General features: G+C 43.8%; 1 protein-coding gene across 2 annotated transcripts in view; it reads right to left on the reverse strand.

The window, feature by feature from the left end:
• The window catches only part of STAT1 (signal transducer and activator of transcription 1), a 42,347-nt gene that overhangs the window by 2,774 nt on the left and 20,674 nt on the right, over positions 1-18,899 (reverse strand). For both annotated transcript variants that reach the window (XM_079923870.1, XM_079923871.1), the window contains exons 11-24: positions 18,114-18,206; positions 16,526-16,585; positions 13,970-13,999; positions 13,773-13,866; positions 12,520-12,561; positions 11,148-11,231; positions 10,599-10,697; positions 9,361-9,496; positions 7,915-7,964; positions 7,113-7,207; positions 6,190-6,335; positions 4,461-4,646; positions 3,417-3,492; positions 2,435-2,534 (exon numbers count right to left, since the gene is read on the reverse strand). In XM_079923870.1, the coding sequence (XP_079779996.1) occupies positions 2,435-2,534; positions 3,417-3,492; positions 4,461-4,646; positions 6,190-6,335; positions 7,113-7,207; positions 7,915-7,964; positions 9,361-9,496; positions 10,599-10,697; positions 11,148-11,231; positions 12,520-12,561; positions 13,773-13,866; positions 13,970-13,999; positions 16,526-16,585; positions 18,114-18,206 (1,291 nt within the window). The remainder of the gene's footprint in view (positions 1-2,434; positions 2,535-3,416; positions 3,493-4,460; positions 4,647-6,189; positions 6,336-7,112; positions 7,208-7,914; positions 7,965-9,360; positions 9,497-10,598; positions 10,698-11,147; positions 11,232-12,519; positions 12,562-13,772; positions 13,867-13,969; positions 14,000-16,525; positions 16,586-18,113; positions 18,207-18,899) is intronic.

The raw sequence follows: 18,899 nt of genomic DNA on the forward strand, positions 1-18,899 counted from the left end.
CCCATATTATAGCTCTTAAATCTTCTATGGGTTTACTCTGGAGATGTGTGTGTGCGTGTATATAAAAATAGATTTATTCTACAGATGAAATGAATGAAATCATCTGGAATGAAATGGATGGCTCCTGGGCAGGGGGAGAGGAGATCCAGAGCCACAAAACCATTTCCTGGCACTTATTTAGAGGAATTAAATTGCTCTCACAGTATCGTTCCGAGAGCACAGAGAAAGCGGTCATGCTGCATGCACAGATGGAGGGGACTAATCCATCTTATTTTCTCAAGGTCACAGGGCATAATGGTATGACAGAGTTGGAGCTCTGATCTCCAAATCCCAAACACAGGCCTCTCACCCAAAGGCTACGCTGCCTTCGTCTTAATGAACCAGAACAACACATACTCAGTGTCAAGTGCAAACAGCTTCTCTTGGGTGCAGGTTTTGAATGAATCAGAGGTCAGCTTTCTGTGGGGGGGCATTCCAGGAGAGTAGACAAGAACACGCAGTCCAGCGACACCCCAGGTGGATTCAAATATTCGTTCCCTCATTTACTAACTACTTCATCTTAGTCAAGTTTCATAGTTTTGGAGAGCCTCTTTTGTCTACATCTGTAAAGTGGGAAAAACAATAATACCTAACTCAGAAGGCTGTTGTGAGCACTAAGTTACTACCCGTGGAGTGCCTGGTACACAGTAAGTGCTTAACAAGTGTCACCTATTAATGATGGTGATGACCATGATGATGATGTAACTTGCTCAGGAACAGCAAAGGAGGAGAAAAAGAAGATCGCGCCGTTGTTTGGTTCTGTCCATCGATCTTACACTTTCTAAATAGGGCTTTACAGCTATTCCATTTTTGTGTAGGGCTCACAAAACACTTCAGAGCAGTGTGGGGAGCTACATTCCAACAGAGGGTGCAACCTTACACAGGTACAAGGTTCATCTTTCACTCTCCAATAGGAACAGAACTATTGCGCTATTACACTACCTAAGCATTTTTTTTCAGCCTTAACAGGAGGGTGTAAAGATTTTAGCCTGTACTTCTTCAGGTGAGGGAAAAGGATAAGGAAAAGGTTACATACCAGAAACCTGAGTCTAAACAGATATTACTAATGCCGCACAAATGCATTCCCTGAACACAGGGATGCGCGACCCTGAACCCTGGGAGATGGCGCGCTCTCCCCTCATCCTGTCCTCCCTCCTGCATCGCTGAGCAGTCTGTGCCAGGCACCAGTGACGAAGAAGGGCCAGTAATGACTCAGAGAGGCTTTTCTTTAAAACATTAAGCAAATTTAAAAAAAATGAACTGGGGGGCTTCCCGGGTGGTGCAGTGATTAAGAATCCACCTACCAATTCAGGGGACACGGGTTCGAGCCCTGGTCCGGGAAGATCCCACATGCCACGGAGCAACTAAGCCCGTGCGCCACAACTACTGAGCCTGCACTCTAGAGTCTGTGAGCCACAACTACTGAAGCCTGCGTGCCACAACTACTGAAGCCTGCACGCCTAGAGCCTGTGCTCCGCAACAAGAGAAGCCACTGCAATGAGAAGCCCGCGCACCGCAACGAAGAGTAGCCCCCGCTTGCCACAACTAGAGAAAGCCCGTGCGCAGCAATGAAGACCCAATGCAGCTAAAACTAAATAAATAAAGTAGATAAATTTATAAAAAATGAACTGGAATAGCTTCATGTGGAAAAGAGCTTAAAATTAAAACAGCATCAGCAAAAATCCAGCCAATCAAAATAAATAAATAAATAAAATCTTTAAGGGGAAGGATTTCAGGTTGACAGGCAAACAATACTATCTGACATACTGAAAAACATTCTCCCAAAGAAAGATGCACTCTTTTGTGGACAGCCCTGTTTCCATCCCTATCACGGTACTCATGACACTCTGCTTCACTCCTTGAACTTTTTACTCTTGGCAAAGCCCTTCACAGCCCCAGGTGCTAGCGGTACAAGTTAGCTCTCAAACATAAATCAGGTAAAGTGTTTCGCTGTGGCTGCCCAAGTCTCTATGACGACTGTATACCAAGCATTAGTCTCCTCCCTTCCTAAAAATAACACCTCTTCACCCAGACACAGTGCTGAAACAATGGGACAAAAGGAAAACATTTTCTTATCAGAGAAATCCTAGTTCCTTAACATATGAGATTTCTATGTGGACAAATTTAAGAGGCAGAGGGGGAGCTTTTAAATATTTGAAATGTCATTATTTTTTGGAAGGTGATGAAGGCCAGGAGTAAAAATCCTGGTGACGACGTAGCTTGTTTAAACACAGCAGGCTCCAACTTGTCATAGCTAATCTAAAAAACACCCTTCTGGGCTCTGCCAGAGGCTCCTTCTGAGAACTCACAGATAGGCCCAGGGTCTGCCAGGCACCCTCCCTGCCTCAGAGAGCAAACACTCAGCGTGCTGAAAGCATCCCTGTGTGGTACTCACCATGTCAAATTCTACGGCGCCCACTATCCGAGACACCTCATCAAACTCCTCAGGAGACATGGGAAGAAGGTTGTCTGTGGTCTGAAGTTGAGAAGGGTGACTAAAATGGGGAGAAAGAAACAGGAAATGTTAACATCTAGATTATGAAAGCAGTGGTGCAAACTTTGCCATTTCATCTCTGGCCTGTGACTGAATCACCATTTTAGATTTTTATTTCAGGGACGTGTATACACTTGTAAAATACATTTGAAAAAGGACAGATCTCGAGAAGTTCATGTCCCCAGCCCGGCCCCTTGGGAAACACACTGTATTCTAGAGATGTGAGCCAGATATAACCAGTCTGGATCCTGCACCGCTTCTGCCTGGGTGAACACGGGCACGAGCTTGTGCAGTTGTGTCACCTACCCTGGCCCGAGAAGCGCCAGAGAAATGTCTGGGGAGTCCCTCATCCCTACCTTGAGGTTTGTATGCAGATAAGGCTGCTCCAGAGGGTTTTTACATGAAGGCTACATCCATTCACCCCAAGACAGTGCTGCAGGCCAAATAACTGACAATGACTTTTCCAAAATTTTTTCTACCTTTTACAAAATGAAACAACAAAATAAAAGCAAACGGAAAAAAATGTATCTCAGTCATTACTTTGGCCTTTTCTAGATAGAAAAGAACTGCTTGCCCACTCTGATCCATTTTTGTTCATTTTATTTACACTTTTTCAAAATACGAGTTTGGGGAGAACTTATATGCCTTAAATACAACTTTGTTTTTTTTGGTTTGCTGTTTGTTTTTTTTTTATAAAGGCAATAAAACGCTGATAGGCAGTGACACCAGGATCTCTAATTAGGATCTTTCCACAGGTCCATCTGTGATGGTGGCAGCAACAATTACAATGGAAAAGCAAAGAACAAGCATCTTCAACAGGCCCCAGCCAGGAGTGGGGCTTGTTTGAGGATTTTAAACATGTCACTCTTCTGTGTTCACTTACACTTCAGACACAGAAATCAGTTCAGTCTTGATATATCCTGTTCCTTTAGGGCCATCAAGTTCCATAGGCTCTGGGGCTAGAAGCAAACACATCACGTACACTTTCCGTTAGCAGAAATTACACAAGAACAATCAACTTTTTCTTTGATCAAGACTGCACTGTTTTCCTTGGCAGTCAGGTTAGACTCCCTGCCTGGGTCACCTGAAATTGTACTGCGAATGCAGAAACAACCAGATGAAAAGGGGAGGCACATTCAGCACAGAAGTCAAGCTAAGACGGTTCTCTTTCCAAGGCTTGAAATCCTACAAAAGTTTTATCTGGTTTATGGTCCTGGCCTGGTTGGTGTCATAAACGCATCTGTCAGGGTAAGCCGGGTGCATCTAAAGTAACTGTGCTAACGTTGAGACTACTGATCCTGAAAAATCATTAAGTCTGTTGGTGCATTCCAAACCAGCTTAGTCTAACTGCCACTTTCTCAAATGCGGTTCAGTGAAGACTAAGCAGAGGGAGACCCGTGTGCTAAACTTAGACCTGCTCTCAGTGATGGGACCTAATAACTTACCAGGTCACCATGAAGGGACCACTTCACTTCGCCGGGGCCTCCATCTCCTCAATTTCAGGAGCAGGCTGACATAAAGCAGGTGACCATCACAGGTCCCACGTTTTACCCCTCCACGTAGAAAAAGTAAAAATGTAACAACTACACACGACCAGAAATGGACCTTCTCCAACACCCCTAAGATCAAGAACCATTTACTCCTTTCTTACTATCTGTATCAGGCCAAACAATGTATTATGTTTCAACTGCGCTGTGTTTATTAGAAAGCCTGCTTTTACCAATTCAAAGGAAGGGGTGGGCTAGTGACATGGCATGGGGGGAGTCTGTGCTGACATCTTGCACCGATAGGAAGGCAAGGGCAGTGTGTGGGGTTAACGCCTGTCTCCCGCAAACCTTCGGACTAGGTGAAGGGAGAACACAACCACAGGAACGACTGGGCTGTGCTATAACTCATCAGGCAACGCTTGCACGCTCTGCCCACTTACCTTCCTTTGGCCTGGAGTAGTACTTTCCAAAGGCATGGTCTTTATCAATATTTGGATACAGAAACTTCAAGGGATTCTCTGGAATATTTTCAGCGGCCATGACTTTGTAATTGCGAATAATGTCAGGGAAAGTAACAGCAGAAAGTTCTTTCTTTGTGTAGGGTTCAACCGCATGGAAGCAAGATTCTAATAGGAAGAAAAGCAAAGTGAGTCCCACAGAATATCCCTCAACAATAGAGGAGAGAAACAAACACTGCAGAGTTTACGGATTTGACAGAACCTGGTAAGAACTAAACACAATCTAGGAGTTACATCACAGAGCATGTAATTGCTTTATTCCTAAATAGATCATTATCCTTTCTTTAAAATAGGAAAAATAAAGGCCATCATTACTTTATTGCATTTGTCATTATTTACTTAGATTTGTAAGTCTAGCCAAAAGAAATTTATTAAATACCTTTAAAATAACTAATTACTAATTGGGTCTTCTTGGCTCAAGCCATAGATTAAGTTACTAGAAGATAAACTCACTTTGTCTTTCTTTTCATATTGAAAAATGAAAATAAACAACAACAACACACAGAAAACAACTTTTTAAACAAACCAAAAAGAGACCCTATTTGCTATTTTTTTCTCTAATCCTTAATGTAAAAAAACACAGTTTAATTCACTCCTGGTCTTAGTCCCAGACTTCATTGGAATCCTGCTTCCTAACTGATCCAGGATTTCACTTTTGGGGCACACACTCCAGAGGCTGCTGTCAGGTGCTCTGGGGACTCTGCTCTAGAACTTCAGACCAAAGCTTTGTAGCTGGTGTGGCCCTGCTTTAAACTTTCCAGTTGCCAATGGTTTTCATCTTTGCCTGGTTTGCTAGTTCCATCTCTCAGCAAGTTCAGGAAAGAACTACCGGGGGAGAAGAAGAAAAGGGCAGGCTCTACCATCTACTGTCCTCACTGGGCTCTAATCCCAGCTCTCCTGTTTTTTTACCAGAAGAAAAAAAAAATAGAACAAGAAAAGTATCCTATCTTTTTGCATCTTCTAAACTGAAAGCATAAGTCACTGGAACAAATCAGTTTTCCCTCCAATCCTTCAAACAGAGCAAACTACAAGCAAGAGTGAAAAGTCACCAGTTTGTCTTTATCACTTTCTTGTCTCCACTGAAACCTGTTTCTCATTCCCCGGAAACCTGTTTCATAACGCGTAGGTTTTCAGAATTGTTTTTGCCATGGATGCACTTGGTCAAATAGAAACCCAAGATATAACCCAGATAAACGTGCACGAGCCTTCTCTGTCAGAAGGCAAGGTGGAGGGCTGCACCCAGTCCCAGGACCCCTCTCATGGAGCCTGCCCTCATCCGTGCACCTCCAACGTGGGATTCCCCTCCATGGGTCTGGAAGCTCACGCCTGTGCACTGTGGGTTTCCTCCCAATAAATGACTGCCAGTCATACTGACTCGCATCTTTCACCTACAGGTGACATACCTGACAAAAAGGAAAGAATGTGGCCTTGTCTTTAAAAAAAAATCATTTGCACAATATGTTCCAGGCAACGAATCCCAAATAGCCCTTGGTGATGTATTAAATCCTACTGGGGAAGCTCAGCTGGGGATAAGTGGAGGAGCTGCGACTGTATGTCAAAAGCTCATCATTTGTATGAGTTGATTTGCAGAGAAGAAGAAGGGCTTGCACCCACATTTTGAATCGGTGTGTGTACAGGCGCCTTGGCTTACCACCTCCATTCTGGGGCCGCTCCACCCATGTGAACGTGATGGCCCCTTCCCGGCAGCTCTCACTGAACCGCAGCAGGAATGTCCCCGGCTGCTGGTCCTTCAGCAGAGCCCGCTCTCGCTCCTTGCTGATAAAGCCCACGATACACCTGCACATGGAAAGGGATTGATGGAGGTACTCTGAGGTTCAGTCATGACTAATTTTCACGTTCACTTACAAATCAAGATGACTGCAACTTGACACAAGAGCACAGGATAGAAATGTATCAACTATTTTAGATGCTTTAAAATCTATTTCATCGACACTTCAGGAAGCATTTCACTCATACATATATATGCTGAAGTCCCAAAAAAGCTCATGAACATGGTGCCCGTTGGATGCTACTGATGATCAATAAATACTTGCTGGATTAATGAGCCTTTCATTTTCACCTGGGGATTCTGAAGGCCATGAAAATGTCTAAATTCATGCATCCTTTCTAGTGAAGAGAAAGGCTCAGACAATCCATTTTCATATTCTAGACCTCTGACCAAGTTAAAGTCTTTGCTGAAATATCAACTGACCCTGGGAAAACATTAGAAACAATTTACCGAGTCAAAAAAGTTTTTTCTTCCTTACCTGGAGGCAATAAAGCAGGTGCTCAAGAAATTTTCGTAGAATGAATGAAGGCATGAATGGCACTCAGGGTTTTTAAATTTAGCTTTGAAAATGCATATACATATACTACGAAAATATAATTTTAATCTTATGAGGGTCTACTATCGTGAATGCCTGAAGGGACAGCCTGCAAGCATCTGTTTCTGTGAGATGCACCCAAGTCTTGCCAAATAATGAAGTCTGTCTGGGTCAGGCCTATCTCAGCCTTGCAGCAATGGAGTGTGTGCTCAACATAGGTTTCAAAAATACATCTATCAATGGCCCTTACCCATCATTCCAGAGACAGAGCAGGTGTTTTTTAATGAGTTCAAGGATGCTTTCAATCCAAAGCCAGAAAGGAAAATTTTTATCATTTATATTTTCCTGCAAGTATACAGATGCACACATTAGAAACCAAGAAATCCAAAACAGTGACTTAGCATGTCTCCTCCCGCCATCGGGTTTTAGTTTGCAAAGACTGCCCAGCTGCCAAAGCTAGCACTGCCCCCTACAGAGCCGTCACTGCCCTCCTACCAGCTTTCAGACACCAACCTCTCCATTTCCTGAGCCAGGCTCTGCTTCCCTCTCCAAACATTAGCGACCCAGCCAGGGAATGACCTCCAGCATGATCCCAGAATACCAGTTGCCTTCACACTATCCAGTAGCGTCAGCTTGTCAGCACTGTCTGGTGACCCTAGCGGGGTCTGATTATTCCCCCCAACTGGTCTCACTGCTTGAGCAGGCTCAAGACACCCCCTCCAGCCCAGCAGGCTGTCTACGCCGGCACAGACCACACGTTACTCATGGACGGAGCTAAAACGCTGCCAGGCCAGAGGTCAGTGTGAGCAAACAGAAGACTCATTTTGGATATGAGAGAATGTTATCACCCAGGCAGGTGCTTCCTGTCAGACTCGCACTTGGAGACTAACCTTCAGCGCGCTGAAGGAAAGTAAACAACTTGCCCTAGGGGTTCCGGGGGCCAGAGGAACACGCCAAAGCAAGCACAGTGCAGCCGGCACCGCGGCGAGAAATCCGAGACCCTCAACAGAGAGCGGAAAGCACTCACAGTGTAAACTCCAGACAGCACCCACCTTACAGAAGCGAGTCCATGGAATAAGCCCATCAGGGCCAGCACTGGGCCCTAGACAAATAAAAATAAGTTTTTTAAGGAAATGGAAATCAATTCTGAAGCTTTGGCTGGACTGATGGCTGTGGTATTTGCTCTCAAAGAGCCAACACTCAGCAAAGGAAGGTTGTGTGTACATAGTTGATATTCTCAGATACACTAATACAATCACTTGTGCTTTCTGGAGAAGCCTCGATTTGGTCCCCCTTGTGCGATACCATTTCCCATTGCTTCCCTCTCCCTCCTTGGCAGGCTCCTCTCCCGGTGACCCTGAGGAATTTTTTTCAAGTTCAAACTAAGACCAAGATCACCCCTAGGTGATCGATTTAACTGACACTTGACTTTACAAGATTATTTTAGATATTAATTAGGCATTTCCCTCAGCCCTCCTCCAAATAGGACACAGGCTCAGGGAGGTCGACGCAAATCAAAAGCCCAGTGAGAGAAATGAAAGGGGAAGGAAGCCTCGGGGTTACCAGCTACACAAATTGAAGAAGCCATAAGAGGTGGTGAGCCTGACATCTCTCTTCACGGAGAACCCCAAATAAGCCATTGTAGGCAGAAAAGATACCTGTCTTAACTCTCACCAAATAAGGGAAAGGAATAGGAATGACTTCTTACTTTTTATTAAATTGCACAAGACTCTCACTGTGACAGCTGCATGGCCAAGAGAAGGCACTGCTGAGAGCCATTTGGTTAGGAAAAGCCTACTGGTGTTTGCAGTACATGCAGTCCTGCTATATAGAAAGCAAATCTGGCAAAAAGGTGACCATGGACTTTTTAAAAAATAGTTCAGATAGTCCCATTCATTGAAGATCTGACCTTGAGACGAGTAGGTCTTAGGTTTGCTTAGTGTGGGAAACTAATAAATCCATGACATCAGCCACTGAAAGGGAATTCTCTATCATGGGCTGCACCCTGCCCATCAGGCAGTGCCGGTCACGGGCATCCTCCTGATGTGGACAGTGTCTCCTCACACCTGGGCCACCTGATGTAAGAGACCTGGGCGTGTGCTGTGTGGTGGGCAGCCCGAGGACCTCATTCTTACCATGTTGGGGGCTTGCTGTTTTTCTCCCCAAGGTTAATAAAACTTCATATTTCTCAAAGAATTTAAGCCACAAGTAATATATTTTACATAATTTAGACATCTTTCCCCTAGGAACCCTGCTCAGAAATGTTCATATGAGATAATGGGGAAATGATTCATTTAAATCTTTTATCAGGTCTCTATCTCCTTCTAAGGTGAGGCATCCTTCTCACTTAGCTATAATAAACTGCTGCTGGAAAAGCCAATAGATTTTAACACTCTCCTACCTTGGACAAAATAAAGAGGAAAGAGGGGGAAAGGAGCAAGTCAAGATATTTTATGAATTTCAATTGTTAGTTACGTAAGAAGTGAATATGCTCATACCAAGAAGTTTCTCTCCCAGCATGTTCAGCTGGTCCACATTGAGACCTCTTTTGGTGACAGAAGAAAACTGCCAACTCAGCACCTCTGAAAGCTGAGACCATCGTGCACAAGGCGGGTTCAGGAAGAAGGACAGATTCTAGAGAGAAAACACCCAGAAGCTAAGGGCTACTGATGAGCCACCAGTCACAAGCCTGGCACTGAAACATGGATCTCAGCCAAAGTTCAGCTCTCAGCTATGACACACAGATGTTTTCACAGCTAAAGAAGAGAAATCCTCATTATTTGCAGATTCACATTTGTGAATTCATCAGCTCACTAAAATTTAATTCCTAAATCAATATTCATGGCATTTCTGCAGTCATTTGCAGATGTACCCAGGCACACAGCAGTGAAAAGTTTGAGTTGCCAAACATGTATGTTTCCAGGTGAGGTCAAACAAAGCTATGATCTGCCTTCCTATTTCAGCTCTCATACCATACCCGAGTGTCTTTTTTGAGGTCTGTTTAGCGCCACGGTTTTTGCACTTTCGTATGCTTTTTTGTTGGTGATTTCATTTTCAACATGGCCCTCAAGGGCACGGCTGAAGTGCTGTCTAGTGTTCCAAAGTGCCTTACGAAGAAAGCGCATGTGATATACAAGCTTTGTTCAGACGTGAGTTATAAAGCTGCTTGCCATGAGTTCAATGTTAATGAATCAACAAGTATATTAGCTAAGGGATCTTTAAACAAACAAGGTTACGTATTGACCAGCAAATGCAAAGGTTGTGCCAGAGGCTCATGGGAACCTAACCCTGTGTTTCCCCTAGATGCAGTGGTTCAGTATCTGCCAACTCAGTGTTCACAGCGACTTTAAAGGACTTTAAGTACAGTGAATAACCAGCATCAACTGTAATTACTCAACCATATTAGAGTACCCACACTCTAAGAATGCAGCAGGCTTATTTAGCATATATACATTTTTTAAAAAGCATAAAAATAAAGGACCTCTTCCACAGTAAAAGCTGTACGAAATCATCCGTTGCCTGAGCTTATTCACATGGAAGGAAGATCATAATTCTCGTTTCTAATACATACACATGCTTCGCTTTTCCAGAATTACTCCGATCCTTAGCAATGCCACTTGAGTTGTGCCACTTTTCCTTCAACATCTGGCCCTTAGGGGCTCTTTCAGATATGCAGAAGCTAGAGCAAGAGGTCTCTGGTTAACCCCTGGTACGAAAGTAGATGTGTTTTCCATACCCTGGGTTCTGCCACCAGCATGTTGTACCACAGGATGGAGGCCCAACCACTCGGGAGCTGGCTGACATTGGAGATCACCACGATGGGCAGAGAGGCCGTCTAGAAGATGACAAAGACCTTGAAATCATCTGAATCACAGAAGCATCACCTTCAGACCACTATGCAGCCTCTCAACTAAGCGAGGGATTCCTGTACATTTGCATTATCTCTTATATTTGAAAATTAAGAATGTAAAGTTACGTTCTTTGGTTCGTAGTTGAATATGTCTTTGTTATATCTTTTCAGTTAAGAAATAAGTTTCAATGCTTCATATAAAAAATTAGCATAGGACATCTCAACTGGAACATTTAGCTTATAGTACCCGAAGGTTAATTCAGTTCTCTAGCTGCCCGAACGATTAAATTAACATCAAGATAGTACTGGCTGAAAACAATAATCTTTTTTAGCAATTAGGTAAATACGTCTAAAATAAAAATTGAGAAATAAAAATACACGTAACAGTTTAAAATAAAAATAAAGTCTTCCACATCTGGAACATGTAAGTCTTACCTCAAGGTCAATGACCAAACCAGGCTGGCACAACTGGGTTTCAAAACTAAGGGAGTGAAGCTCTTCAGTAACGATGAGAGGACCCTTAAAAGAGAAAAGGGAAACAAAAGGAATATAGCGATTCATTCACTGATCTTGCAACTTGCAAGAGCCTACTAAGCATTTTTTGCAAGAGGCTGCAGACAGCCTGAACCTAACCAGCTGCAATTCAGAAGAACATTTCAATTTTTGAGCATCTATCCCAGATTTCATTATCCCAAGTATCTCACTGTTCTCTCAGAGATCAGATTTCAGATTTCTGATATTATGGCAAGGGATATGGATTCAGGGGAAAAAAGTGTCGATAGGGAAACAGCAACTTCTAATGGGTTTATTCACGACCTAAGGCATCCTGGCCCTCAGCCCCTTCTGAGGGTGTGTGCGGGCTGCACACCTCAGGCTGGCATGGGGTGGAAAGTGTACACGTGTTCCAGGTGTGATTATCTATCGGGAGGGCTGATTTGCATAAGCCTGGCTGGTCATAAAGTGCCTTGGTATGGGTAGAAAGGTTATATAGTGTTCAAAGTACCTTCATACATATTATCTTACAAGAGCATCACAACAACTTAGAACCAGAGAGATGTGGCTGCCCTCCCTGCTCACAGGAGAGGAAACTAAATCCTCGGGAGGTCACAAAGATAGTCAAGATCCAAACCAGGGCTGGTCAGGCCCGGGCCAGTGCCTGTCCCACTGTTCCACACGACCTCTGCTGGCTGTCGTGGGGAAAGACAGCATGTGTGCCACGCGGGCACAAAGGACGACGAGCGGTCCAAACCAAAGCAACTCCAGGCATTCTGTCCTCTGCCCATACTTCATATCTGAAGGCATCACAAACACAGCTCCTCAAGGACTGGCTGTGAAAATGAAACTGACAGAAGGATGATGCACTGGGTAGGGGACACGTGGCAGGAAAACCCTCTCGGCACACATCGTTTTTGGCAGGGCAGTCAATGAAGCTGGCCTCTAGTTCTAGCTCTGACAGTAACTCCCTGTGCACCCTTAGCTAAATCCTGCAAACTTCCTGTGGTCCAACTTCTTTACCTGTGAAATGTGAGTAACACAGTAGCCCACCGTACCTACTCCGCTGGGCTGTCTGTTGAGGGTCCCATAAATTCATGTGCAAAATCACTTGACAACCATAAAGCACAAGCACAGAGTGGTTTCACCGTTATGACAGATACACCATGTCCCAAAGCTTGTCCACTGCCCTTCCCTGCCGGGTCTTCCTGCTTCTCACCCCTCTGTGAGGTGTCCCTGGCCCCCAGGGCCACAGAGCCAACCTCATTGGACAGACCTGCTAGTTAGAGACCAATCACAAGAGAGAAAGATTCACCTCGTTGGTTCTGGCACCGGCGTTTTTCTGTTCTTTCAGTTGCTACAAAAAAAAAAAAAAATCTTAGTAAACAGTACCATAATCATCAAAGTTGCTATTTTCGTCTACAAATCAAACCAAAGTGGGGACTTAGAAAGAATGAAGGAAGTGAAATTATTTTCAGAACGCAGAACAGGAGGTGAAGTGACCCTTGTGTGGGTTCATGAGGGAGAGTGCCTTTTCCCATCATCCTGACAGCCTGCGAACACCACAGGGTTGAGAAGATCCCAGGGAACAGCACCCTGCTCCCTCCCCCAGGCTAGCTTTTCCCGAACCATCCCCCATCACCTTCATTAGCTGTCGCATGCTCCCTGGGCTCAGGGCACAGCTTCACTTGCCTTTCCCTCCGCAGAGTCTCCCAGGCCTGTGACTCAGGCCTCTAAGACTGCCCTCAAAAGGACTTCAATCACGCAGGTTCTAAGGGAGTAACCTGGAGCCTCCAGAGCAGCTCCGGACACCCTCAGATTCCTGGGTTGGACCGAGGCTCTCACACGAGGTCTAGCTTCCCAACTATGAGTTTGCGGGTTCACGAAATGGTTGCCAATAAAAAAAGGATGCTTTGAACCTCCCTGCAGGCTCCAGCCCAGGAATTGCGCAGGGCTCAGCACCAACGCACCTACAGAACAACTGGCAGCCCCGATTTTCAGGGAGAGAGGAGAGAAAGCACCACCCACTTAAACCCCTTTGCTGATTTCCACTGCCCGGTGCCCGGGCCCTACTCCTCCGGAGACAAAGTGCTCGAGACAGTGGTTGTGGGCAAGACCCCAGGAGGGAGGTGTTGAAGAAGGGGCCAAAGAGAGACTCCTGGGGCCTGCCACGCTTGGAGGGGGAGAAGGAACGGTCAGGATGTGGGGCAATAATGACCTCTGGGAAAATTCCAAGAATCTAGAATGGGTAATCACTGAGGTCCTGGAGGAATCATGTACAGATAGCTTATGTGCACACTGGTTTATGGAATATTTGACTGAGATCACTACCCCCCAAAGAAGGTATCTCTGAGAGGAAGACTGGCAGGAAACAGAGTGGACAGTCCTGGGATAAGGAGGGGGGACCAAGATTCCCCAAGTGCTGCTGAAGCCACCGGCCATGAATTCTAGGAAGCCTTCTGCTAGGGGGTGCCCTGCCCATCACACAGGGCACCAAGTGCCACTCGATCACAAATCAAGTCCTAATAAACCAGACACAACAGAAAAGGGGGAAACTGATCTCCCTACCAGGTGTCGGAATTCTGCCGCCAGACTTCCATTGGTGGACTCCTCCATGTTCATCACCTTCGTGTGAGTGCCCAAAATGTTGAACTTTCGAAACCTAGACAATACAGGGTACAAATACTTAAAAGGCTGGGAACTGTTAAACCAACACATAAACAAACAAAGCGATCGTAAAATATAGCGCAAAGTACTTCACGTACCCTTTTACTGTATTTCTCTCATTCACATCTCTGCAAAAAAAAAAAAAAAAAAAAAATATATATATATATATATATATATGATCACATATGTGTATTTAAAACTTGAGATAAGTTTTAACAAAAATATAAAAGTACAAGATCAATAACAAATAATGGGGCTGTTCAGCCCTTTCATTCACTCACACAGTCCCTCAATCAACCCGCACCAGCAATGCCAAGTTTTGCTGAGTGACCTCGGGCAAATAAACTGTCTGGGCCTCACCTTTCTCCACTGTACGTCATGCTAACAGCACCAACCGTACAGGACACTGGGAGAAGGAAACCTGTTACCGGGTAAAGAGAGCACAGAGCACACCCTCAGTAAACGTAAGCCTGAGTTATGGCTATTCGTTGAGCAGTTACTCAGTCGGTGCCTTTCCGAGGCACCGAGCTAAGCACTGGGGACTGAGCAGAGAGCGTTGCTCGGTGGCTACACAACTCAGAGGACCTTCCAAAGTGACAGCTCGATCCTTATTTTTGTTCTCTGTTATTTTTAACGCTTTCAGAGAAGTACTTGAATGGTCAATTATTTGGGAAAACTATCAAGTTTAAGTTTTAAATCTGAGGTTAAAATCTTGAGAGACCTGTATCTTATATAAATGTAGCGATAACGTCGTCATGTTCTGGACAAATAATGTATCTGTCAGGCGTAGGCGAAGGTTAGAGATCATTAGCGCACTCATAGTTAAATGAGTTAGCTTCCTTTCCTGTCTCAACTAGAAGTTCAATGCTTTTGTGAATGAGAATCACCGTCAGTTGTAACAGTGACCAATTTTCCCATCTGGAAAAAAAAAAAAAAAAGAACTTACACTTCATAACCACGGAATATTTCTAATGACCAAGAAGCCAGCCTTGGCATATGACAATTAGCTAACTCGACACTTCACCTGGACTTCATCACTTCCCCCCAGCGTCCTTTTCCTGCCCCAGGACTCCAGCCAGGACCCCACGTGACATTTGTCATCATATCACCCTAGCCTCCTCTGGTCTGTAACACGTTCTCACACGTTCCTTGTCTTTGAGGTTTTTGACAGTTTTGAGTATCACTGCTCAGGTGTTTTAGGAATGTCCTTCAACTTGAGTTTCTCCAGTGTGGCATCTCAGTTTTTTAAATTGTGGTAAAATATACATAACAGAAAATTTATTATTTTAAGTATTTTAAGCATGCAGTTCAGTAGCATTAATATACCCACATTTTGTGCAAAAAAAGAAAATTCACAATAAAAGGAATAGTGTGATACAAAGCTACCTTGTCAAAGCTAAGAAAGCTCAGAACTGGAACAGACAGAAAAGACAAAAAAGCAAGAAAAAACTGAAAGAGAGACTGAGTTAAGCAGAGTGTGGTAAACTGTAGTGGCCACAAAACCTCTGCAGCTTTTCTTTTCAAGAGGCAGAATGTATTTCCCTGTCCCTTGAATCTCAGGGGACTTTGACTTGCTTTTCCCCACACAATGGACGGGAGTGGTGTCGTACAAGTTCCAAGTCTAGCCTAACAGGCCCAGCACGCTGCTGCTCTGATCCACTTGGAACACCGCTGCCGTATGAGAAAGCCCAGGCTGACCTCTTTGAGAGCCCAACAGAGAAGGGCCCAGTTATCCCAGCAGAGACAGACACATACAAGGCCATGCTAGACCGCCCAGCAACAACCAAGCCAGCCCAGACCAGAAGGACCACACACAGCCCACAGCATAAGAGAAATTAATAAGTTTTAGAGTTTAAGCCACTAAATTTTGGGGGTTTTATGCAGCAAAAGCTAACTGATACACAGAGAAACCAAAGATGATGGGAGAAAAGCAAAGGCAAGGCACAGACTATGCTACAAAGAAGGCTATAGTTACAGGAATGGAAAGAGACAAAAAGCCAGAGGAAAATGACTTGGATTATCATAAATGGTTTTGAAACTTGGTAAACCAGAATGTTACACACACCAACAAAAGCATTAAATATATCAAGGGGGGATGGCAGGGGCTAAGCCATCTTGTTCCTTGATGTAAGTGCTTAGGTCACTGATAGTTCAGGTCCAGGGACTAAGGACAAAACAGGATGGGCCTGCTCCATTTAGACCCCATGAGAGATGCTGCCCATTCCTGGGTTCTTACTGCCCAGAAGAGACAAGTGTGAGGCCAGCAGGCTCCACACAGGCCCCCCAAAATGCTGTCAGCTTCACTCCGGAAACAAGTCCACACTGGCTGCAGAATCATGGTGGCCTGGAGTTTGATCAAGGGCCCTTCCTCTAGGGCTGGCCTAGGAGGAGGGGTGGTAGCTGCTTGGAGACTTGATCATTACAAGCTCATATGCATAAAATGCACTCATTCTTTTGTTCACTTATAGTCTAAAAAGCCACAAGCACATTGATACCAGCCCTAGGGGATGCTCCCAACATCCAGAACAGGAGCTATCAATTTAAATGTGCTGGGATCACTTACAAACAGCCCCAGCGCAAAAGTCTATGTTTAGTTAACAAAACCAGCAATTTCAACAGTACGTGTATCTTAGATAATATTAAAGATATCTTACTTATCAAATAAGACTTTGACTTTCAAGTTATAATTCAGCTCTTGCAATTTCACCAACAATCTGCAAAGAAAAAAGTCATAATTACTTTTAAAAATTATCTGTTACCATTTATTTATCATGCCAATTCCCTACTGATGAACATTTCAATAACCCCCACCCACCTCATGCAGTTTTTGGTTATTACAAACAATGGAAGTGACATCCGTGTCTGTCTACTTGGATGTTTTTAAAGTGTATTTGTAGGATAAATTCCTAGCTGTGAAACTGCTGGGACAAAACTGTAACATTAAGTTCTGACACACAGCAGCACTGATTTTATATTCCCACCAAACATCAGTGAGGGTATCTGCTTCTCTGTATCGCCTCGCCAATGCTGAGTTTTATCAAAATTTCTATTTGGGGCTAAAAATAGCAAACACTGCCCTTTACTAAAACTTGTATCTAATGCTTATTCTGCTGGGAGAAAACAAAAACTATCACCCATAATCAGGAAAGTGAAGGTCACATCTATAATCACCCCAGGGCAGTGTGGAGAGATGGAAGGAGCCGTGGGCTGACACTCAGGTGTGCTCTGCTCTGATGAGCTGGAGAGCTGGGGAAGAAGCCCCTCACTGGTTGGCTCCCTTTAGTGAAGCAGATGATGGGATTAGATTTCTCCTCCTGCCAGCTGTGAGTTCTGGGACCTCACGGGTGCTAAAGCGTGGTGCTGTTCACTGGCAGCCAACAGGCAGCACCTGTGGACCTAACTCAGCAGCACCCTGGAAAAAAGGACGAGGGCCAACTCTGACGGCAAGTGCAGCTCTTCTGAGTCCAGCTGCTCACCAGCGGAGGAAGAGCTACATGAATGCAGCCATGCAATGGAAGAAAGTAAAGCTGTAAAAGCTGTACGTTCTAACATGGGAACACTTCCATAACTTATTATGAAGGAGAAAAACAGGCTGCCAAAAAACAGACAGCAGAACCCTCGTTTCTAAAAATGAAATACTGTATGTCATATATATTTGTGTGTCTATGCATGAAAAAAATATGTGTAAGTACAATGTATTTATTTATATATTTATGTAGACATGGGCAAAATTCTGGGAGGACTGACACCAGGCTGTTTACCATGGTGGTCTACAGATATTTAGATCACATACAACTTTGAGAAATCTGAGGAAAGCTATGAACACATTCAGCAGAAAAATGTACCTGTCATAAGTCCACATTCACACACACTGCATACATTTTGGGGGAATGTAAAGCTCAGGTTATGAGTTTATGCTCAAGAGGGGATGAGGCTGCTGGGAACTTCTACTCTCTACTATATGCAGTTCTGCAATTTTGAATTCCTATTTACAGTAAACATTCATTACATCTATAACTGGAAAAAAATCAGGGGTGTGTGTGTGTGTGTGTATACACACATATCTCTTATATTTCTAGTCTGAATAGAAAAGACAAGACTCTTAGATATTCTAAATAAGAATTCATATTAAAATGCCTACTGCAAAATTACTTCCTCTAAAGCACCATATATAACAGTGTTGTGAAAGGAAGCTGGGGTGCAAACTTTGTGATAGGAGGTGCAGGGTCTTTTCTTTATTACCTCAACTTCACAGTGAATTGTACTCCAGTCTTCAGGACCAATGGCCTCTGAGGATGAGTTGGCATGCAGGGCTGTCTTTCCACCACAAATGAGCTGTAAATTCCCAGCAAAGGGTAAATTAGCATTTCCATTAATGCTGAGGCAGTAAAAGGTTATTTTCCCTAAAGAGGAGAGGGGGTTAGAGGGCGCAAGCTAAAAAAAAGTTTGAAAGATTCTAATAAATTGGATGAATAAAGTGAGGTTTTCTAGTCAGTAAAGAAATCCCCAAATCTATTGCACTCAACAAAATCATAGTAACTGCAGTGAACTGTGATACTCTTCAACAATGAAAATTCTGAATGGGATTTTGTTCATTTACAAATTTAAGAATCAAATTTGCTAATTAGACTTAGTGTGGTGATCATTTCACAATATATACAAATACCAAATCATTATGTTGTACATCTGAAACTAATACAAGGTTATATGTCAATAACATCTCAATTTAAAAATAAAAATAGGGAAGTCCCTGGTGGTCCAGTGGTTAGGACTCCGTGCTTCCACTGCAGGGGGCATGGGTTCAATCCCAGGTCAGGGAGCTAAGATTCCACATGCCTCGTGGCATGGCCAAAAATAAATAAATAAAAAAATAAAAACAAGATAAAAATAAATTTTACTACAGTTGAAAGTGAACCATGTACCATATTGCTTACCACCATAATTTGAGACTGACATTTTAACATCCTTTGCAAAACTGACTTTAAAATTGTTTAGTAATATTTATTATCTAATAAACATTTCCAAACA

The sequence above is a fragment of the Stenella coeruleoalba genome (genome assembly GCF_951394435.1).
Source record: "Stenella coeruleoalba genome assembly, chromosome: 6".
Lineage (NCBI taxonomy): Eukaryota > Metazoa > Chordata > Mammalia > Artiodactyla > Delphinidae > Stenella > Stenella coeruleoalba.